The sequence below is a fragment of the Pleurodeles waltl genome, chromosome 4_2, assembly GCF_031143425.1.
Source record: "Pleurodeles waltl isolate 20211129_DDA chromosome 4_2, aPleWal1.hap1.20221129, whole genome shotgun sequence".
Lineage (NCBI taxonomy): Eukaryota > Metazoa > Chordata > Amphibia > Caudata > Salamandridae > Pleurodeles > Pleurodeles waltl.
In genome coordinates, this window is record NC_090443.1 from 413954341 (window position 1) to 413978196 (window position 23856).

The 23856-nt window shown below is 44.1% G+C and overlaps 1 protein-coding gene across 2 annotated transcripts in view; it reads right to left on the reverse strand.

The window, feature by feature from the left end:
* Nucleotides 1–1918: 1918 nt before the first annotated feature.
* Nucleotides 1919–23856, reverse strand: part of UCHL5 (ubiquitin C-terminal hydrolase L5) — a 140103-nt gene continuing 118165 nt past the window's right edge. The window contains exon 11 of one of the 2 annotated variants that reach the window (XM_069231621.1): nt 1919–2637. In XM_069231621.1, coding sequence (XP_069087722.1) covers nt 2596–2637 — 42 coding nt within the window. In that variant the 3' untranslated portion in view covers nt 1919–2595. The remainder of the gene's footprint in view (nt 2638–23856) is intronic. The other variant, XM_069231622.1, reaches the window with a different exon arrangement.

Genomic DNA, 23856 nt, shown 5'->3' on the forward strand with positions numbered 1-23856 from the left:
ACTGTAAATTATGTTTAAAAGGACTGTGTCAACTGGCACCATACACCTTTTAAGGCTCTCAGCGGGTTATACATAAACATATGTGCACATGCGTGTGCATGTGTAGGGGGAGGCTAAGCCTGAGAGATCACCAAATAGCTCAGTCCAGTATCTGTGTACAGGGAGCCCGACGCAGAAGGTACCTTTCAAGCGATTGGTGCTGAGCTGTTGTAGGTCTAATGTGAGTGGGCATTCATATTGTAGATCTGTAGTCCACCTTAGATAGACATTTTTTTTTATTTATTTTTTAGGCACCAAGCCTGGAGTCTTTGGAAACGTGGCGTCTGAAGGCATTGGCGTATGAATCACCAAGCCTGCAGTAGTGCATCACCCTTGGGAAATGGCCCAGAGGGTAGCAGAGCTATCCTGAATAATTACAGAATGGCATTCTGGAAGGGAGATGGTGTTTGGCATTCCAGCTTAGAATTCACTCCAACGATGAGGAAGAGCACAATGTTAGAGAACTATGTTAGGAACCAGAATGGAATCACACACTGTGGAGCAATGGTCAGACACCCCAGATATGACATGTAGATATCATGTTCGCCCAACAGACATCTTGCGGTATCAACATCAAGGATTAAACCCCAAGATATTGGAAGACATTCGATCTAGTTGCTGTTGAAACCCTGAGAAGCAGAAGCACAGTGTGTGTTCTGGACCCTTGTATCTCATCAGTACGGACATATGAGAAAGGTGTAGATTTCAGTCTCTCTCATGCAGTAGCATGGCCAAGGAGAGATATAACCCACATGTGTATTACACTTAAATTTCAGGGGGATATCAGAAGTGCATAGTGACATCTGTGTTCTCAACCCCGATACATGCCAACATTTCAGAGCAGGCAATTAGGAGATTTAAGTAATAATAAAATTAAAAATATTGTAGTACTCTTCCGACTCGAACTACCGGAGCAAAAATAAACACTTCCGAACCCAATGGCGGAAAGAAAACACTCGGTCCCGTGACTCGAAAAGACTTCTTCGAAGAAAAACAACTTGCAACACTCCGAGCCCAACACTAGATGGCAGGACCTGTGCATAGCATGTGTATCTGCAGCTACACATGCCATCGAACATATATATATGGAAAATGTCACTTACCCAGTCTACATCTGTTCGTGGCATGAGGTGCTGGTCACTGACCTTTGTACTTCAAGGTCTCCATTTTCAACCTCTGTTTAGGTCAAATCTTTGACCAGTGGTCTTTGACTTGAAAGAGTTGGTTTCCATTTGTGGCTCGAAGTTTACTGCTCTCATATTGATGTCTTTGAAATCTCTCCCTTTGGGGCAATACAATCCTAAGGACTGTCAAGAAAGGGGCATTCAGGTGAAGAGCTGTAAGGATTGATCCCAGCCCAACCATACCGTTTCAAGTCAGTCCTCGATTTGGGACTGGCAAGGTGAGAAATCCCCTCCCGACATGGGGCTGAGGTTGACAGCATGTCAAGAAGGTGGCCCAACCTGAGTGCTGGACGGCCTTACGCAGTTTCCTGGTGCCCTATTGCAAGCATTAAAAAAAAACTATTTTGAAGTTCACATTTCTTGTATCTTTTGAAGGTCCGTTTTCATTCTTCTCATGAAAAAGGTGTGTGCCTCCTGTGTCTGTTTCAGTTTTGTCTTTTCTCGCTCGCAGTATGTACAAAAAAAAAAGCAAGCAGGAGACGATTTCCCCATTAGATGCTTAGTAGCTGATGGAGGGTAGATGAACTGCTTTGCATAGCAATTTTACTCTTTGCTTGTTTTGCCAAATAAACTCGTGCAGAATTCAAGTAGATGTAGGAGTCATTCCTCTTATATTCGACAGTCTCCATCTACATACATACCAAATGCACTTGTCAGCAAAGGTTAACAGGGCAAGTAGAAATAATGTACCAAAATTAAAAAAGGGAATTTTTATTTGCACCAACAGTATTACATCATGGGTCACTTGTGATTGGAAACATTACAGCTGTTAACCCATACTAATAATTGGATGGGATGGTCTTAAGAGAACATTGCGGATGACAGACAAAAAAAATCTTTCAATACACTAGGAATAAAGTAACACAAAAATAAGATTGATTCAGTGTGTTATGGGAAAAAGATACAAGTGCTTGCTACACGGACGTCCCTTATCACACATTTACGGCCTGTATGCTAAGCGCTATATCGACCACCAACCTCAAACACTGAGGGCTTCTCCTAGGTCCAAACGTACTCATACCCATATGCCTACTGAGAATATGGAGCTGCAACGTATTAGCTGCTTGGGAAACAACTACAAAGCATGCCCCTTCGCTCAGTTTTCAGAGTCAGTCATCTACCGATGCCTGGAAGTTACGATGCATTGTGAAATACACAAAGGTAAAACTGAACTCTAGGTAGGCAATCTAACCACACCTTTTTACCATATGCTGCATGCACAGAAGGCAGCAGGGAGATGCATATATCTGTGCACATGGAATGGGCAAAACCAGGCGTGTACCGCACAGTTATGTTCGTTGAAACTACAGCAGCTCTTTTCCGTGGAGTTCATGACAAAATAAGGACCATCTGTACTTTCTACTGCGAGATCTCACTTTGCTTCCTGTGCCTTCTTTATCTGTTTTTCTTTTGCCTAGAGTAAAAACAAAATACGTAATTCATTAACAAATGCGATAGTTTTGGGTTTCTTCTACTGTTAAGTTTTCGTGCGCTGCTCATGTCTGTATGAGAACACTTATGGACACTGGCATACACTCATCGAGGCAATCAGGATACTAGGTTAAAGGACAGCTTAGCCCTTCAGCCTAGTATTCTAGTGTAGCACCGAGCTGTGATACTAGTCTGCCATAGACAGGAAAGGTTATAAGCATCTTCGGACAGCGGTATCTTTAACAAATAAATGCTCTCTGCGCACTTTAATTCTACAGAAGATGAGCAAAATCATCACACAAAATAAAACTACTGATCTTTAACTACAGTTCTTCACAACTGGTACCCTTCATAAAGATAGCTGTTTTGAATTATTCCCATGCGTCAGACAAGAAGTACCAGATTGAAGGTTAAGGTTTTTCATCCGGGTGTTATAAAGTACAAGGGGCATACCATAAATAAATGTTTGGAGCCTACCCACATAAGTGTTTATCTGCACTGAATCCATTAAGGCTAAAGAGGTTAGAACACTACCCATAGAGTCCACAATACCCCATGATTTTAATAGTGAAAGTGTAGGAAGAAAGAAAAGGAGTATGTTACTTATCCTGTAGGCATTTGTTTGTGACATGTAGTGCTGCATATGCCATCTAGTGTTGGGCGTGGACTCTGCAAGTTGTTTTTCTTGAGGAAGTCTTATGATTAATGTTGAGTCTCCTCCTCGAGGTAATGTGTGTGCTCAATGGCTCCCTTGTTGGTTTGCCCTTTTTTGTCCTTGCCATGAGGCAGTTGAGGATATAGTCTGTTAGGTTTGGTGTTGAGCATACTTTCAATTTTGTGTGTGTTAGACACCATCTGATTTCTTCCGGGGAGGTCGGAGCTTGCATGTGAATCTACAGCACTACACGCTACGAACAGATGCTTATAGGGTAAGGAACACAATCCATTCATAGCGTGTGTTGGCTGCATACACATGCTATGTAAAGCAGTACTGCCCTAGCGGTGGTCTCAGGCATTAGATGAGTATTTGCTTGAAAAAATGTGTGCAGCACGGTTTGTCCTACCGGGGACAACTTGCCTAGTGGGTACATTCATACAGTAGTGTTTGGTAAACGTGTGTGGGTTTGTCCAGGTAGCCGCTTTGCAAATGTCTGTTAACGGGATGTTCCCTAGGAAGGGCATTGACGCTCATTTCTTTCTTGTGGAGTAAGCACTTGAAACTGGGGGTATGGCTGTTTCTGCTCTGATGTAGAAGTTTGGATCCGTTTAACAATCCATCTTGGGATTCCTGCTTAGATGTCATTGCCCTTCCTTGGATTTGAAAAAGCTGTAAACAGCTGTTGTATTTTGCAAAATTATTCTTTTCTTTCCACATAGTACATAAGAGCCCTCTTAACACCAGGGGTATGTAGTGCCCTTTCTGCCACTGTGTCTGGTTTTGGGTAGAAAATCAGCAGATTCAGTATCTAAAAAAAGTGAAAAGGTGAGATTACTTTTGCCTGATACTTTGGATTTGTGTGTAAGCGAACTTTGTCTTGGAAAACCTGGAAGTAAAGTTCCTCTATAGTTAGGGCATAAATTTCACTAACTCTTCTTAGTGATGTAATTGTCACAAAAAAGGCCACTTTCCATGATAGAAATTGTAATGAGCATGAGCGCATAGGTTCAAAAGGTGTGGGCATTAGTCGTGTCAACACTATGTTGAGGTTCCATGAGGGTACGGGTGGTGTACGTGTTTGGAATAACTTTTGAGGACCTTCATGAAAGCTTTTATTTCTGGCATTTGAAAGTTTGACGTTTCAGATTTTGTAAGAAATAAGTTACTTACCTGTAACTCCGATTCTCCAGCATTGGTATTCTTCATAGATACACAGGCTAGAATAATTCCCCGTCCTCAGACTGGGAACCCTCATTTTTCCCACAGCAGTACACAGTCAACCTATAACATACCACGGTAAACCAATAGATGTCTTTTGCAACTGATCATCATCTGTTTAGGACCCAAACATCAGCCAATTATAATGCTCAGCCTCCACTTGATCTCCCACTGAATCTTCCAAGTGTCAGATTTTCAGAACCGCAGTTCCTACCTTTTCCTTGTGACATTTGAAAGCATATTTTAAAGGGAGGAGGGAGGGCTGCATGTGAATCTATGAAAATACCAATGCTAGAGATCTGGAGTTAAAAGTAAGTAACTTTTTTCCTTCCCTAGCATTTGATCTTTCATAAATTTACACGTTGGAATAACAGATTAACATAGCAGTGCACAATTAACAACTTTTACATTTGAATGGTGGAATGGAGACAAAATGATACTTAACTTACACTGAGGCTTTCCTTATGTGAATAAATTTCGTAAAACTGCTTGCCCAATCGATGCTTCCTTGCAAATCCACACAATAATGCTTTGTAAAAGCATGAGTTGTCTTCCACGTTCCCGCCTTACAAATGCCTTCCAGGGATATTCCTACAAAGTAAGCTGTTGAAGCTGCCATTGCTCTTGAGGAATGCGCCCAGACTCTCCTGATCAGTGGCCTGTTCATCAACACGTGCGTTATAGTAATAAATTAACCAATCCATCTCGCTATTGTTTGTTTAGATACTGCCCTTCCTTTATTTCCTATACCATATGAAACAAATAACTGTTCAGTTTGTTGTATGTCGTCAGCTTGCAAATAAAAATTTAGGACACCATTTTATATCCAAGGAATATAGGGGGGTCAATATAACCCTGGTGGACGGTGGTAATTTGGGGGAAGGTACTGCCAACAGGTTGGCGGTACCTTTTCCCAAATTATGACATTGGCGGTTTGGCTCAAGCCAAACTGCCAATGTACCACTCCGTCCGTCAGGGTGGTAACATCCTCCGGGCTGGGGACTTCGGTCTCCAGCCAGGCGGCCATCACAATCCCACCCTCGGGATTATGACCCCCACCTACCGCCATGGTTTTCGTGGCAAATCTACCACCCCAAAAACCATGGCAGCAGGCACTATCAGTGCCAGTGAATTCGTTCCCTGGCACTGATAGGGGTCTCCCCTGCCCCCCTTTTCCCTCCCCACAGTCCTCCGCCTCCCTCTCACGACATCCACACGCGCGCACATACACACACAGACACACACAGACACCCACGCACACATACATACATACCCACACCCCACAACACACAGTAACATACACTGTAGCACACACGCATTCACAACACACACGTACACTCACATTAATTAATTCAATCACACACTCCACGCGACTCACACCCGCATGCACGCATACAAAAACAGACCCTCCCCCCACACATAACACCCCACCCCCGCCCTCCTGTCGGAGAACCCGACTTACCTTCTTGCAGGGGTTCCTCCGGAAGGAGATGGGACGCAGTGCTGCTGCCAGCAGCAGCGTCCACCAGCAAAACACCGCCAGGCCGTATCATGGCTCATGATACGGTAGGCAGTGTTTTGCTGGCGAGGCGCTGCTGCTGACAGCAGCGCCACCTTACTGCCGTCCGCCGCCATGACCGTAAACAGAATACCGCCAGCCTTCTGGCGGTATTCAGTCTACGGTCATAATGTGGTTTGTAGCCATGGCGACGGTATGTTGGCGGCCGTCGCAATGGCAGTAGGCGGCATTTACCACCAATGTCATAATGAGGCCCATAATGCTTTTTTTGCTGCTGATACAGGCTTTTAAAAAAACGTTGGTAATGTTATCTTGTGCCTTAAATGAAAAACTTCTGGCATCTTAGGTACAAGTTCTGGATTTGTCATCTGTGTCACAATTTTTTTCATGAACTTTAAATATGTCTCTCTGCAACTTAATGCCTGTATTTCTTATATTCTCACTGCAGACGTTATTGCCAAAAGAAAAGCGGTTTTCCATGTTAAATGTTTTACTGATAGTCTGTGTATTGGCTCAAACAGCAGGATTGGTGAAACTAACACTGTATTAGGCACCCACTAAGGTGCCAACCTTCGAATTGGAAGACATTCTCTAAATAAACCACTCAAATTCTTTGACTAACCTATGAGAAAATAATGAAGTTGTACTCGGTCTCCTAAGATAACTCAAGATTGCTGCAAGATGAACCTTCACTGATCCGTACATTAACCCAGAATTAGCTAAACAAAATAAGTAAAGCAAAGATTTATGTGCCTCCTTGCGTGTTGGGTCTAACTGATACTCTTGTGCCCAATTAACAAAATGTTCCATTTCATTTTGTACATTTTTACAGTCCAACACACCCTTTCTTTTTTAATCTCTCTCTACAATCTCCTGGCAAATTCAAATGTCCAAACTTCAAGTCTTGATGAGCCATGCCTTCAAGTGTTACAACTCTGGACTGGGATGGAACACTTGGCCCCTTGTCCTTGGTCAGCATGTATGCATTCACACTCAACCATATTGGTTTGCTTATGGACATTGCTAGCAGATTAGCATATCCACATTGTCGTGGCCATGCAGGCACCACTTGAATCACAATGCAACTCTACTCTTGGATCTTGCACAAAACTCGCTATAAAGATGGAAATGCATAAATACCTTTCCCTTTCCAACTGATTGTGAATGCATTGCACTGAGATACTGGAAAATTCCACCCGATCGCAAACGTCTTGCACTTGTTTTTTTGATTCGTGACAAGCATATCTCAAACTTGCTCTCCCCGTTCCCGGAACACCTTGCTCAGTTGTTTTGTATCTAGGAGTATTGCAATATTGCCTGCTCAGACAATCTGCCTGCTCGTTGTCTATCCCAGGCACATGCTTTGTCATCAGTGGCACATTTTTGGCAGTGGCCCATTCCTTAAGCTTCTGTGCTTCTTTCGATAGAACCAATGATTTTGTTCCTCTTTAATTCTGTATGTAATACATTGTTGTTGTCTTGTCTGTTCTCACCATCACATGACTGTTCTTTACTAGATGCTGAAAGGCTGCTAATGCCAATCACACAGCTCTGAGCTTCAGCATGTTGATGTGCAACCCTTTTTCCTTTTCAGACCAGGCCTATGAACTACCTTGTTTACTATATTTGCTCCACATGTATCACTGAGGAATCAGTAGTTCAATATTTCTGCGTTTTCTTCTGTAAATCGTGTCCCTTGAAAATACTGCTAGTTCTCATCCACCATTGAAGAGCCTCATTCATACTTTGAGTAACTTCGATCACGTCGTCCCAAATCTCCATCTTTTTGTTGCCACTGTCTGGCCAACTCCTCTGAAGGACTCTAATTTGCAGTGTGCATTGTCATATCAATACAATACGTTAGGACATAGTTACCAATAATGCCTCTACAAGCCTGTCACTTCACCTTTACTGCCAGTGCCTTCACTTGACTTATCAATGTATTTGCTCTTTCTTGTGACGGGTACACCATTCCCTTCTCTGTTTTAAATCTTGCTCCTAGATACACTAGATCTTTGGTTGGTTCCAACTTTGACTTACTTCTTGATGCTTATAGCGAGTCCTAAAAACATAAGAACCTTTTGCGTAATCTCAGTTATCTCCTTGTTTCCATTCAGGGTGGCAGCTTTTATCAAGCAATCATCTAGATATGGATAAACCATACCCCCTTTCCTTCTTATAAATGCTGCCACCAAAGCCATATATTTTTTGAAGATTTGAGGGGCTGACCTCAGTCCAAAGGGCGGGACTTTGAACTAGTAGTGTTGCCCTGAAACCATGAAACAGAGATATTTCCTATGATTTCTGTGAATTGGTATACTGAAATACTCATCCTCCAGATCTATGGAGCTGAGAAAATCTCTTTTCTTTAAGAAAGGCAAAATCTCATGCAACTGGACCATGCAGAAGTTCTGTTGCTTTATATACTTGCTTAATTTTCTTAGATCTGAATTGGACACCACTCTCCGGATTTTTTCAACATGAGAAAGAACGGCAAACAAAATCATTTGCAGATCTCCATCGTAGGTGATCTCTGTACTGCTCCTTTCTTGAGAAGTTTCAATATTCCTTTTCGTAACTCTCTCAAATGTTTGTGCTTTTCTTTTTCTGGAAGACTAGTTTGTGTCTCCTTCACAAACTCCAAGACATACCCTTGCTGCCCCTACCTGGCAATATCTAACACCGACTTGTCTGTTATCTGATGCCATTCCTTGTAATAAAATGTAATTCTTTCCCTGACTGGCAGCTGAATGTTGGGGACTGCGTTCTTTAAGAAGTCATGACATTCTGCTTTTGCTTTCATATCTTGAAGGCTGATTTCCTCTTCTTGCTCTACCTTGACCTTGTCTGTAGCCTTATCCCCTTTGTCTTTCTTGTCTATATTGTTGAACATATGAATCGTATTGTCCATACTGTCAGTAGGGCGTATTTTGTCTGTAGGGACGGAAATCGTATCCCTGTTGTCCTGCTTTAAAACAAACCTGTTTTTGAAATCTCTGTATCGCCGTTTCTGTAACTTCTTTTACAGCTTGAAGTGCCTCACCCACTTTATTACCAAATACATTATTTCCATCAAAAGGCATATCCATGACCCGTGCCTGAATAGCGTACTTTTTGGTCACCCTTACCTTCGCATAACTGTTGCCTTTCCGATCTGCCGAATGCACATATTGCACATCCATCAATGGTGCATATGCCAGTTCTCCATCCTTTAATATTGCTTTTGCCTTTTCCTCATCTTCAGGCAATTTCTCCAGAAGCAGCTCCATATCACTCCGTAACTGCCTATCGTAACAGGCTATGATCGCTGTAGAACTTGCAATTTTAAATGCATCAGCTCATTGACTCTTTCCCATGGAATCCCATGCCCTGCCTTCTCTATCTGTAGGTGCAGTGCATGGCGATGATGGATTTTTCAACCTGCACTGTGCTGCTACTGATATGACTGACTAAGTGCTAACTAGATTCAAAATGAACCCCGCTGAGTCTTCTGTAGCCGTATATTTCCTTTGAATCTTAGAAAGATTTACTGAAGCACGGATTCTGCATCATCAATTAGCCTTCTTCTCCACAGGTGCTGTAATATGGGTAGTGATCTTCTGCCTTTGTGCATCTTCTCTCTAAAAATCAAACAAAAAATAATTCTGCCACAGAAAATCGGCAAACTAAAGCGATCTGAGGCCTTCTCTATTAGGGAATGAAATCTCCATACGTCATCTTGGGGTAAAATATGTTTAATGGGTTCTGGACTAGCATCCTTAGGTATGCTGAACTGATTCCATTCTGAATCATTGTCTGGCATCTCTTGGCAGCTTCACACCTCCTTATCATCCCCATCTGTGCTACTGAAGGACTGATCCAATTGACTCTCCTGATCATCACCAACCACATTATGTGGTATTTTGTCCTCTGGACACTGATTCATAGAATAATGCTGCTTCTTTTGACATTTTACTTGCAACACAATGGGTGGCTCGGATGTTCATTATTATCCTTTTCCCTCTGTTCCTGCGGTGTTTGCTGCTTATTGTAAATATCAGTCAACATATTATGTAATGACAAACGTTTGATAAGGCACCTGTATCAACTGTCTGACATTTGGTCTTGAGCTTGTCTCTGCTGAGAACTGGAATATTTCTCATCAATGTAATGTATGTCTGCCTCTTCCTCCTCATCGCTGTCTTCACTGAAAAATGCCTCGCCATCACCCAAATCGGGGACTACAGCTCCTGGAGGCCTGTCTTGTTTTGGTGATGGGAAACTGCCCTGAAAAAATTTGAGTGGCAGTTTTAGCAATACGGATGACATTACAATTGTCTCTTGTATTTCCTCAAAGCTTTCATGCAACTTGCAAGTTGTTGCCAATATTTGTCACTGCCACTGCTTGTTTGTCACTCGATCTATTCATTTCTACATTTGTCAATGCTTATTTAGTATTTTGTTGAATTTGACTATGCTGAGGCTTTCTTGTTATCACACTGAGTTTGGCAGTACTTGTTTTTTTCTTTCCCATTGAAGATAGAGGCTCGCTGCTCCTCGATGGCATTTCTGTCTCAAGGAAATAGGGTTTGACATAGGCCTCTTTGCGGACAGCATTTTCCTCGTCTGCAAAGGCAACATTGTGTCCTGTAAGTCCTTCACCAACAGTTTCTCTCCTTGTTGGCAAAGGCAACATTGTTTCAAGTCTCTCCTTCGTCGCCGGGTTTGCTCTCCTCATTGGTAAAGGCAAAATTGTTTCAGGTCTCTCCTTCGCCGACTGATTTTCTCTCTTCGTTGGCGAAGGCAACATTGTTTGAAGCCTCTCCTTCACGGAATGAGTCTCTTTCCTCGTCAGCAAAGGAAACTGTGCAGTATGCCTCTCCGTCAACGGATTCCTTGGGGGCAGCCTTTCCTATGACGCTGAACACTCTGCTGATGTACCTTCGGCAATGAAATTTGCCTTTTATTTTTTGCTAATTTAAACAGCGCCTGACTTCTCTTTACTTACCAGTTTACACAAGAGTGTAACACCCAGTCGCCTCTCTCTGTCCTTTAAGGTTTTTACTGTGAAAGTTTGACATATTTTACAGTCATCCGGCTTATCTTCAGGGTGCAGGCAATATAGACACTTCACGTGTGGATCTTCAGCATATATCTTTTTTACCACAACACGCCCTAAAAAGAGATTTGTTCAATATTGCCTCTGCCATAATTAAAAACTCCTTCCTCTGAAGAGCTGTCAGATAGGGTTCCTGCACTCTGAACGTGCGGTACAAAATCTGACAAATGGAAGGTTCAGTGGGAGATAAGCTGGAGGCAGAGTAATATACTTGGCTGAAGTTTGGGTCAATAAAAGATGATGGTTGCAAAAGATACCTGTTGATTTACTATAGTATGCTATAGGTTGAGTATGTACTGCTGTTTAAAAAAAAAAAAAAAAAACGGGGTTCCTAGTCTGACGGCGGGAAATTACTCTAGCATGTGAATCTATGAAAGCGCCAATGCTGGAGAAGGTAAGCTGCAACTGCTGCGAGATGCAATCTTATGGACGTATATGTTGAATGAGTTTTTTGGAGATGTAACAAGCATGCTAGGTGTTCTGTTGGTGTACGAGGGTCTATGTTGTGTGTACCACAATAGTGTACAAAATGTGTTTGACCGCCGGGCCTCTCGAAGAATGTCCACGCATTCTGGTGGTAAGTTAAAGTATCCAAACTATATGACTTCAACAGCCAGATCGCAAGGTTGAGTTGATGTGCGTTCGGGTGCTGACTCGATCCCTGCTGTGAGGGAGCAGATTTGGAATTGGGAAGCTTCTTGTGTTGAACTAGGGACAGTTTTAATAGCAGGGTGTACCAGGCTGTAGTGCCCATGTTGGTGCAATGAGGATCATTTTGAATGAGTTTGCCGGAGATTCCTGACCAGATATGGAATGAGTGGGAGAGGTGGAAAAGTATGCAAATATCTCAGACCATTTCATCCATATTGCATAGCCCTTGGATTGTGGATGCAGGTGCCTGGATGCAAAGCTTTGGCATTTTGAGTTTTCTGCGGTGGCGAAGAGATCTATGGTTGGAGTTCCCCACCTTTGAAAGTACACGTGTAGGTCTTGAGTGTGGACTTCCCATTCATGGACTTGTTGATGTCACCTGCTTAGTACGTCTGCTACGGTGTTGTCCACTCCTGGTAGGTATTGTGCTAGGAGGTGGATTCTGTGACTGATTGCCCACCTCCATATGAGTTGTCCATCTTGGGAGAGGTGCAATGAATGTGTACCTCCCTGTTTCTCCATGTAGTACATTGCTGTTGCACTGTCTGTACGAAGCAGCACCTTCTTCCCCCTTATATTGTGCAAAAAAGCTTTGGGTGCTAACTGTATGGCTAACAGCTCTAGAACACTGATGTGTGATGCCTGCAGATGTGCTGTCCATTGTCCCTGTCTGGCAATGTCCTCCATGTGAGCCGCCTGCCCCATGAGTGATGCATCTGTCATGATTGTCACCTGAGGGATTGGGTCGCTGAAGTCTCTCTCCTTCAGTGTGTTGTGAGCATTCCAATACTTCAGCGCTTGATTGATCCTGGATGAAACCAAAACTAGATCCTCCAAGCTGCCCTGTACTTATGACAACTGAGATGCCAGGCACTCCCGAAGAGGGTGCATATGTAGACTTGCACGTGGAACTATTGCTATGCAAGATGCCATAATTCCTAGAACATGCATCCCATTCTGGCTGGTAGGTGACAATGAGGCTGAAAAAGAACCAGTTGTTTTGGAGATTGAGAACTCTTTGTGGACTGGAATAAGCTTTTGCACTGATCGAATTGTATATTTAGCCAAGATAAGTCTGTATTTGGAGATTTGTTGCATTTCTTGGGAGGATGGGATTTTGTTGCATTTATTGTGAACCCCAGTCTGTGTAATAAGTTGATGGTGATCTGTGTGTCCTGAAAGGCATTTTTGTTCGCTGGAACTCGATCAGCCAATCGTCCAGGTAAGGGAAGATATGAAGGTTTTCCCTTCTTAGGCTTGCTACTGCTAAGCATTTGGTAAACATCCTTGGGGCTGTTTTCCCAAATGGCAGAACTTTAAATTGATAATGCTGTCCACTTACCACTAACCAGAGGTACTGGCGATGTGCAGGATGGATCAGTATATGGAAGTAAGCATCCTTCAGATCTAATGCAGTCATGAAATCGCCCTTCTGACACAGAAGTATTACATGCTGTCATGTGGAAGTTAGGGAAAGGATGTATAGATTGAGTAGACCCAAGTCCAATATGGGGCAGGTTTTTCATCCGGGTGTTATAAAGTACAAGGGGCATACTCCCCTACCATGGTGTTTAAATAAGACCGGTTCTACGGCCCCTTTTTGGAGGAGCGCCTTTACCTCTTCTTTCAGCAGATGTAGATCATGAGGGCTGAGGGCGTTTGCGAGGTAGTATATTTGGTGGTTGACTTTTTAGCTCTAAGCAGTATCTTTGACTGACAATATCTAAGACCCACTGATCCGACAAGACTTCTGGCCACAAGGGATGCAATTGTTGCAGCCTTCCTTGACAGGTGATTTGGAGGGAGGACATTAGGGAATTCACTGTTTTGAGGTGGAGGCTCCCTTTGCGGATGTTCCTCTACCTTTGTCCCTAAGTTTTATGCCACCTCTGCAGTAACCTCTCCCTTGCTGTTGGTGGTACTGCTGCTGGTAACTGGGGGTCTCAGGGGTGTTATTCTTTGAGGCCCTATGCCTTGGTATCTCCTAAAGGGGCTGGTGCTTTTGCGACGCAAACTGCAAAGCTCCCACTGATTTTGCGTTCAGTGTCTTTCTGAATTTTTTCCAGTAGAGTATCAACTTCCTGGAGCGAACATTCAAGATGTACTGTTGGACCTCTGGTTTACGTCCTAAGATGTGAAGCCAAGCATGTCTACGAAGCATAACAGATCCCCCTCACAGCTGTCTCTGCCCTGTCTAGTGCACAGCGAATGGTAGCATAGGTGCTCCGCATTCCCTCTGCCACAAGATCTTCCCCTCTTCTTGTAAGAGTCTGGGAGATGCTGTAGGAGATCCTCCAGCTCATCCACGTCATCCTGTTGTAACATGAAAGGAGGTCTATCGAGCTTGCGATCCTCCAATGGTTGGCTTGGCCTGGCCTGTAGCAACCCTTTTTTCCTTCTGTGTTGATCTGCTTACTTTCTTTGTCAGGGTGTGGTCCATCTTCTGTAGTTTGTGAAGCAGCCCTTTCTGTCACAGTAGTTACCACCAGTGAATATGTAGTAGGGTGTCCTCTGATTTAGAGAGGGTCGGAGGGCGAAGCCCTATACTTTTTCAATCTGTGTCTTCAGATCCTTGGATTTCACAGGCTCCTTAAAGATTTCTTTAGACACCTTCATCAGAGAGCCAATCTTTGGCAGGTAGTGCACAGTATGTTCTGTTCTGGACAGAGTTTCCACTAGATAATTGGTCTCCTCCTCCGTAGTATGTAGTGGTTAATTTTGGTATTCTGCTGCCGTTTGAATTACGCAAGGTGATAAGACCGTGTCATCTGGCTGAGATGCTTTTGTAGGAATGGGTGGTTCACGGTCTGTGTCTGGAATGACCACATCACAGTCATCCCATGGACCTGGGCTTTGTGGCGTTTTCCCTTGGAATTCTGAAAGATGTGTGTCCTGATTACAGCCCATCTCCTCTGCCTCTTATGTGGGTGAGGGTGACCTGCTTTGCGCCAAGGGGGTTGTGGCCCTATGCTCTACTGCCACTCTTGTTGGCAATGGTTGTTGAGTGTCCAAATCTTTGTTTTGTCACTTGAGCGCTTTTTGTGCTGTCATCAGCATCTTATAAGAGATTTTGCATGAGCTCCTGTAGCCCCTCAAAAAACAGTGCCACCTTCTTCTGGAAGCACGGGCATTTTTGCTGATTTTGCTGGCTTCGCAGTTGCCATTTCCATTGCTGAGGAAGATGGTTTCGTTGTTGTCATTCTAGAGGCTGAACTCTTTTTCAGCTTCGAGGCATGGCCCTTGGCCTTACCCCTTTATTATTATTATTGAGGACTGCTTCCGCTCCATATGAATGGACGCCGGGCGGTGCTGCGGCTCAGAGTGTTTGTTCGGTGCCAATGCAAGGCGCGTGAGTTTTGGCATTGATGTGTGTGCCACAGTAGATGGTTTTTTCAGCACTGATGCAGGCCTTGTGTCGACTTCAAGTTTCTCCCTTTGTCTTGAAGACTGATTGGGATTGAGGAAAAAAATAAAATAAAAAAATAAATAAAAAAAAAACGCCATCTTGGTTTTGAAGGCCTGTCCTGGTGTCGACCACGAGTTTGAGGGCTGTGGCGCACCTTGGCTTGCTGTGGGAGGCTTTGTGACTATCTTTTTAATTTGGGGTGGGGCAAGCGTACTCAGAGCGTGGAATAAATTTTGTCCTGAGTCCTGACCCTGGAGCCTCGTGCAAGGTGGTTTGAAGCTGCACATCCGACTCCTCTCCCTCACTGGACTAGTCAGCCTCAACGTAGTGAGGTCTGGTGATTACACAGCTTCCCCCGTACACAACAATACCTTCTCTTCCTTCACCCTTGATGTTCTCGAGTTGACGATCTTTAGGGGAAAACTCTGCCTCTGCTACCATTTCCATGGTGTGGGCCAGTCTATGGGGTCTTTTGTTCTGTAAGGTTTTCTTGTTTATGAACAGGCTGCACGCTGCACAGTCCTATTCTTGGTGTTTCGGCGACAGGCAGAGGTTGCAGATGTCGTGTGTGTCAGATTGAGTGTATTTTACCCCACACCAAGGGGAGTTGCAAAAAAGCCTGTCCTTTTTGGCCTCCATCACCCGGAGACAAATATTCTCGATGGGTGTTTCGATGTGGTCGAAGTCTGGTGAAAACTGTTGGATTGATGAAATCTTGAGTGGTTCCGGTGCCCGAGGGAACCGTGTTGATTAAATTAGTCAAGGTATTACTTTTCTGTGCCGTCAGGCATCTGTAGGCAGCTAGTGCGTCAAAGCTGCACAGAGCTCCGACACAGTCCGCCAAAGCCCAATTGCGGAAAAAACAATCAATCAAATAAAGGAGCTGTTGAACATACGCATTACCTCGAGAAGGAGGAGACACGATGCACAATGCAGATCATAAAAGATTTCCAAAAAAAAAACAAAAAAAACTTGCAGAGTCTGCCTCCACCACTAGATAGTAGGAATGTACCTTGCATGTGTATCTGCAGCCAACACATGCTACGAATATCGATGTTCACTGAGGAGGGTAGCTCACACTTGAATCAACCAGCACTGGACAACTCAAGTTACTCTTAGTCAGCAATGGATCTTTTATAGATTTGTAATGTTTGATTGAAGACTCAAAACGAGAATAACGTAATCAATGGGATGGCAGAAGAGAGGCTAAAAATGTTTATACATATGTGTGAGCACTGCCTGTCCCTCTCTTTTTTGGATGAGACTTTCAAATCAAGCAATAATACTGTGTAAAATTGTGGCATAGTAGCAATTCTGCAACATTGCAGATGTTCAAGAGACATTGCACAGAGTGCTGTGGTATTCACCATCCCTATTCTAGGATGTACAGATTTTCAGGAAGTGACCTTTGCCCCTTGTTCGGACTGACAGGTAAGCATACTGCAAGCAATCCCTTGCAAAAAACTGCATTTTTCACATCCAAATAAGGGATTTCTTAGGTGGCTAGAGTTCTGATCAGAATGTGCTTCCTAATAAGGTTCCTGGCTTGGATTTTTTTGCATAACATTCCATAAGCTGTCAGATGCTGCTAAGTCTCGGTTAAATCCTATATATTGTTGCCAATGCTGTACTAAAATCAATTCCACAGTTGCAACGGGGATGGGATTTTGCAAACACCTCAACATTATGTGGATAAATACTACTGGAAAAAAATATCATGGAATACTGAGGACACATCTTCATGAGTATTACAGCAGGCAGTCAGAGGTTTGAGGGACTGTCTGCTAACTTTACTCAGTTACAGGTTACTTCACGCTCAGGGGAGAGTGAATCATTTCTACTGTGAAAATAGTAAAGGCATACTACTTTGTTTTTTAATGGCGCAGTAAAACACCAATGTATTCATGTTCAAATAGTACCGAGATTATGTTGCTGTTTAACTTGTCTATTCACCATTATATTAAGTGAAGCATGCAAAGGGAAATTTGCTGACAAAATTTTACTTGGAAAATGTTTGATATCAGAACAGCTAGCCACGGTAGTACTTAAGGCAGAATTCTGTTGTGTCCTATTTAGAGGCATGAGACGTACCACGTTGTAAGATGCAGTCAAGGTTTACAGGCTTGGCTTATGTTCAACATCTGGGAATCATTAAAACAAAAAAGGGTCTAAGATCACATTTACCAGTTACCCCCTGACCTTCCGGTTGAAAGAGCTTCACAAAGTGGAACTGTTGACAGGAGACACAATTAAGGCTGGCTTAGGTTCTATGGCTGCCGTATCTAGATGTTGCTTCAACAAATGAATGGGGCTTTATGTGTTAAAACCTACCTCTTAATGTTTATGGTGTATTGTCATATGTTCTACAGATCAAATCTGTCCGGATGATGAGATTAAATTTTGGACTACTGCTTAAATGTGTGTCCTTCTTTAAAGAACCCGAGACATTGATTCTTGATGAAGAAAGCCAGCATTACACCCTTGTGCCTTGTTTAGGAGTAGCAATACATTCAATAACACAACATATTCATCCTTGTGGATAGACTTAAAGGAGAACCATTAGCCCCTAGAAAGAAAAGTACTGAGCTCTTAGGTGCTGCAAATGTTGCTGCAGAAAACCACAAATGAGGCCTCCTAAATTTGATTATGAGCCTTGAGAATGAAAAGCAAGTTCTTGGCTGTTTTCCTGTACCGGGATAGGTCTGTGACCTAAAAACAGAATGAGACCTGTGGCAGCATAAAAGTGATATTGAACAACTGATCTCCACGTTGTTGTGTTTTCATTGTGATTTCATGAACCCTGAAGCTGCACAAACCCTGACTATTTTGCACTTAAGCCAAGAAGGGTAAAAGTCCATGAACTGTTAATTCTGGTTATCTTGGTCTTCAAGAACTAAAGGATCAGGTAAGAAAGGACAACAAACAGATGTTGAACTGCACCTGTCCTCAGCACTGTGAGAATGCATTCATGCTTTGGTAAGATTCCTTTTAGCGTTTAACTTAAGCTTAACTTACGAAATGTTTTATGTGAACACGTTTGACTCCACTATTTCAATATATGTATATGAAGTTCAAAAAGTACAAAAAGGATTTTGCTAGCAGACCGAGTACATTTGAAAGCCAACGGCTTCTTGTCTCTCTAAGGTTAAGCTTAAATAAATATACCTCCAGGACTGTGTGTGATTGCTGTCTCTCATTAACAGACAAGTGTACCCAATTTCTGCATTCACAGACATATTTGAAATAAGACCGTTCCAAGAACAGGAAATATGGTACCAACTGATGGATCTGGGGAGAGGGAGGATATGACCGTTTACTCCAATAATAGTTTCTCTTTTGCTTTGAAGAACATTCTCCTTGTAGAATGGACCCTCTCTGCCTGAAGGATGTTCCCTCAGCTGTCCAGTGCACTACTCTCTATTTTTTAAGGCAAAAGCCATCAGAAATACACCAGGAATGTGGTGCTAAACTTGCCCCTTTCCACCCTCTTTCAAGGCTCATGCTGTACTGCTAGAGTGAAAGCTTTGTCAATGTAGCTTGAAGATTTGTGTACCAACAGAAGATCATCCAGGCCAGGCATATGGCCATCAACCTTAAACTCCATCTTGACAGAAAGCTGAGGATTGTGAGAAAGGGAGAAAACAAACACTAACCAACATCTCTCTCTCTCTCAGCCCCTATCAATACCCTGCACATTGGTTCTACAAATCACATCTTAGCTGTCACTTCCACAACAATCAGTCTCTAGGAACATCTATTTTGTTGTTTTTGCAAGAGCACATGGGCAAAAACCTCAAAGCACATCCATCCTCTGCTGCAACACTTTCTAAAGGAGAATGTTACTTACCCAGTAAGCATCTGTATGTGGCATGTAGTGCTGTAGATTTGCATGCCCTGCATACTCCTGCCATCTAGTGTTGGATTCAGAGTGTTGCAAGTTGTTTTTCTTCGACATAGCATTTTTGAGTCACAGGATCGAGTGACTTCTTCTTGGTAATACTACGCATAGGCATCAACTCCTTTGATAGATTGTTTTCCCGCAGGCGGGTGAGAAAAGGAGGGTATAGGAAGTATAGAAAAAGATGTCCATGCAAAAGTAAATATATATGTACAACTATATACAAGTATAAAGTAACAAACTGTCACAGGTGTCCGGGGAGGAGGGCGCACACATGTGAATCTACAGCACTAGATGCCACAAACAGATGCTTACTGGGTAAGTACAATTTTCTGTTCAATGGCATGTGTGGCTGTAGATATACATGCTCTGCATAGACTGTAAAGCAGTCCCTCCATGAAAGCGGTGACTAGCCTGTGGGAGCTGCAGTTGATTGGAAAAGTGTTCTTAGTACTGTCTGGCCTACAATGGCTTGCTGGTGTACAAGTATATCAACACAATAGCGTTTTGTAAATGGATGTGGCGTAGATCATGTAGCTGCCTTAAAAAATGTCAGCTATGGGTATTTTTCCAAGGAAAGCCATAGTGGCTCTTTTCTTCCTGGTAGTGTGTGCTCTGGGAGTGACAGCAAGTTGTCTTGTCTGAATACATTTTACAATCCACACAGCTATGCTGCTTTTAGATATTATATTGCTTTTATGAGGTAGTGAAACTGTTTAGTCTTTCTAAACTCTTTAATTCTATCAATGTAGACATTAATACATGTTTAACGTCTGAAGTGTGGAGGGCTCTTTCAGTAACGGAGTCAGGCTGCGGAAAAACGACTGGTAACTTAATGGGTTGATTAATGAGAACTTGCAAGACCACTTTAGGAAGGAATTTCGGGTTAGTGCGGAGAACCACTTCGTCCCTATGAATGTGGGAAATGGTTCTTCCAAGGTGTAAGGAAATGCCTCCTTGGCATGGTTACCCCCTGAATTTTTGCCTTTGCTGATGCTATGTTTTGAATTGAAAGTGTGCTGAGGCCTGCTAACCAGGCCCCAGCACCAGTGTTCTTTCCGTAACCTGTACTTTTGATTCCAAAATTGGCACACCCTGGCATCCAGGTAAGTCCCTTGTAACTGGTACCCCTGGTACCAAGGGCCCCGATGCCAGGAAGGTCTCTAAGGGCTGCAGCATATCTTATGCCACCCTGGGGACCCCTCACTCAGCACAGACACACTGCTTGCCAGCTTGTGTGTGCTGGTGAGAACAAAACGAGTAAGTCGACATGGCACTCCCCTCAGGGTGCCATGCCAACCTCACACTGCCTATGCAGTATAGATAAGTCACCCCTCTAGTAGGCCTTACAGCCCTAAGGCAGGGTGCACTATACCATAGGTGAGGGCACCAGTGCATGAGCACTGTGCCCCTACAGTGTCTAAGCCAAACCTTAGACATTGTAAGTGCAGGGTAGCCATAAGAGTATATGGTCTGGGAGTCTGTCAAACACGGACTCCACAGCACCATAATGGCTACACTGAAAACTGGGAAGTTTGGTATCAAACTTCTCAGCACAATAAATGCACACTGATGCCAGTGTACATTTTATTGCGAAATACACCCCAGAGGGCACCTTAGAGGTGCCCCCTGAAACCTTAACCGACTATCTGTGTAGGCTGACTAGTTCCAGCAGCCTGCCACAACCGAGACATGTTGCTGGCCCCATGGGGAGAGTGCCTTTGTCACTCTGAGGCCAGTAACAAAGCCTGCACTGGGTGGAGATGCTAACACCTCCCCCAGGCAGGAGCTGTAACACCTGGCGGTGAGCCTCAAAGGCTCACCCCTTTGTTCCAGCACCGCAGGACACTCCAGCTAGTGGAGTTGCCCGCCCCCTCCGGCCACGGCCCCCACTTTTGGCGGCAAGGCCGGAGGAAATAATGAGAACAACAAGGAGGAGTCACTGGCCAGTCAGGACAGCCCCTAAGGTGTCCTGAGCTGAAGTGACTAACTTTTAGAAATCCTCCATCTTGCAGATGGAGGATTCCCCAATAGGATTAGGGATGTGACCCCCTCCCCTTGGGAGGAGGCACAAAGAGGGTGTACCCACCCTCAGGGCTAGTAGCCATTGGCTACTAACCCCCCAGACCTAAACACGCCCTTAAATTTAGTATTTAAGGGCTTCCCTGAACCTAAAGATTTAGATTCCTGAAACTATAAGAAGAAGAAGACTGCTGAGCTGAAAAACCCCTGCAGAGGAAGAACAGAAGACACCAACTGCTTTGGCCCCAGTCCTACCGGCCTGTCTCCTGCCTTCCAAAGAAACCTGCTCCAGCGACGCTTTCCAAAGGACCAGCGACCTCTGAATCCTCAGAGGACTGCCCTGCTTCAAGAAAGACAAGAAACTCCTGAGGACAGCGGCCCTGCTCCAAAAGACTGCAACTTTGTTTCAAGGAGCAGATTTAAAGACCCCTGAAACTCCCCGCAAGAAGTGTGAGACTTGCAACACTGCACCCGGCGACCCCGACTCGACTGGTGGAGAACCAACACCTCAGGGAGGACCCTCCGGCGACTCCGAGACCGTGAGTAACCAAAGTTGTCCCCCCTGAGCCCCCACAGCGACTGCCTAAACTCCATTTCCCGACGGCTGGAAAAGACCCTGCACCCGCAGCCCCCAGCACCTAAAGGAACGGAACTCCTGTGCAGGAGTGACCCCCAGGAGGCCCTCTCCCTTGCCCAGGTGGTGGCTACCCCGAGGAGCCCCCCCCTTGCGTGCCTGCACCGCTGAAGAGATCCCTTGGTCTCTCATTGAAAACCATTGAAAACCCGACACGTGTTTGCACACTGCACCCGGCCGCCCCCGCGCTGCTGAGGGTGTACTTTTTGTGCTGACTTGTGTCCCCCCCGGTGCCCTACAAAACCCCCCTGGTCTGCCCTCCGAAGACGCGGGTACTTACCTGCTGGCAGACCGGAACCGGGGCACCCCCTTCTCTCCATTGAAGCCTATGTGTTTTGGGCACCTCTTTAACCTCTGCACCTGACCGGCCCTGAGCTGCTGGTGTGGTAACTTTGGGGTTGCTCTGAACCCCCAGCGGTGGGCTACCTTGGACCCAAACCTGAGACTTGTAAGTGATTTACTTACCTGACAAAACTAACAAAAACTTACCTCCCCCAGGAACTGTGAAAATTGCACTGTGTCCCCTTTTAAAACAGCTATTTGTGTTTTATATGAAAAGTATATATGCTACTGTAATTATTCAAAGTTCCTAAAGTACTTACCTGCAATACCTTTCAAATGAGATATTACATGTAGAAATTGAACCTGTGGTTCTTAAAATAAACTAAGAAAATATATTTTTCTATAACAAAACCTGTTGGCTGGATTTGTCTCTGAGTGTGTGTTCCTCATTTATTGCCTGTGTGTATGTACAACAAATGCTTAACACTACTCCTTTGATAAGCCTACTGCTCGGCCACACTACCACAAAATAGAGCATTTGTATTATCTCTTTTTTGCCACTATCTTACCTCTAAGGGGAACCCTTGGACTCTGTGCATACTATTCCTTACTTTGAAATAGTGCATACAGAGCCAACTTCCTACACAAGGTTAGGGACTGGAGTTCACGAACACACCTAAGAGATGTGATAGCAGCTAAAAACACCACATTCCATGAGAGGTACTTAAGAGGACATGAGTGAAGTGGCTTGAAATGACTACCCATTAGGCTAGTAAGAACAGTGTTGAGATTCCATGATAGTGCAAGAGGCAGCCTTGGTGGAATGACCCGTTTAAGACCCTCCATGAATGCTTTGTTCTCTGGAATTCTGAACATGGATGTATGTTGTTTGTTTTGTAAATATGCAGCTATATCTGCGAGATGTAAGCGAATGGAGGTGTAAGTTAAATTTACTTTCTGTAGGTGAAGCAAGTAGCAGACAAAGTCTTTGACAGTACCTTTCATGGGATTATTTCGTTTGGGTCGACAATAGCAAACCAAGTATTTCCACTTTGCAGCTTATTTCCACTTTGCAGCATGATGTGCTCTGGTAAAGGGTTTCGAGCTTCTCAGAGAAGAGAATGTCTATACATTCTGCAGGCAAATCTAAGCAACCAAACTCGTTGACCTCAGGAGACGTATTGCAAGTTTGAGAGATTTGGGGTCTGGGTGTCTGACCTGACCTTGGTTTTGAGTGAGGTCTGGTCTGTTGGGAAGCTTCTCGTGGGGAACTAGTGAGATGACCAGTAGTGTGGTGAACCAGGGCAGCCGTGCCCATGTGGGAGCTACAAGGATCATATTGAGAGAGGTCTGCCTGATCCGTCGAACTAGAAATGGAAAGAGGGAGAAGCAGAAATGCGTAGGCAAATATCCCTGACTGGATCATCCATAGAGCATTGCCCTTGGATAGAGAATGTGGGTACCTGGAGGAAACTTCTTTGCATTTTGTGTTTTCTGCTGTGGTGAAAAGGTCTATTTGACATATTCCCCCACTTCCGAAAGTATTTTTGAAGGACTTGCAGGAGCTCCCATTCTTGGACTTGTTGCTGTATCCTGCTGCGCAGCTCTTCAAAGTCTTTGTCGTTCCTGGGAGATACTCTGACACCAGGTGAATGTGATGGTGGGGGGCCCATTTTCATATTGTCCGAGACAGATATGACAGCTGGAATGACTGTGCGTCCCACCCCCACCCTTTTCTAAAGGTAGTACATTGCTATCATGTCTGTGCAGACTAAGACAACTTTGTGAGAGAGGTGATGAAGAAATGCTTTCCGGG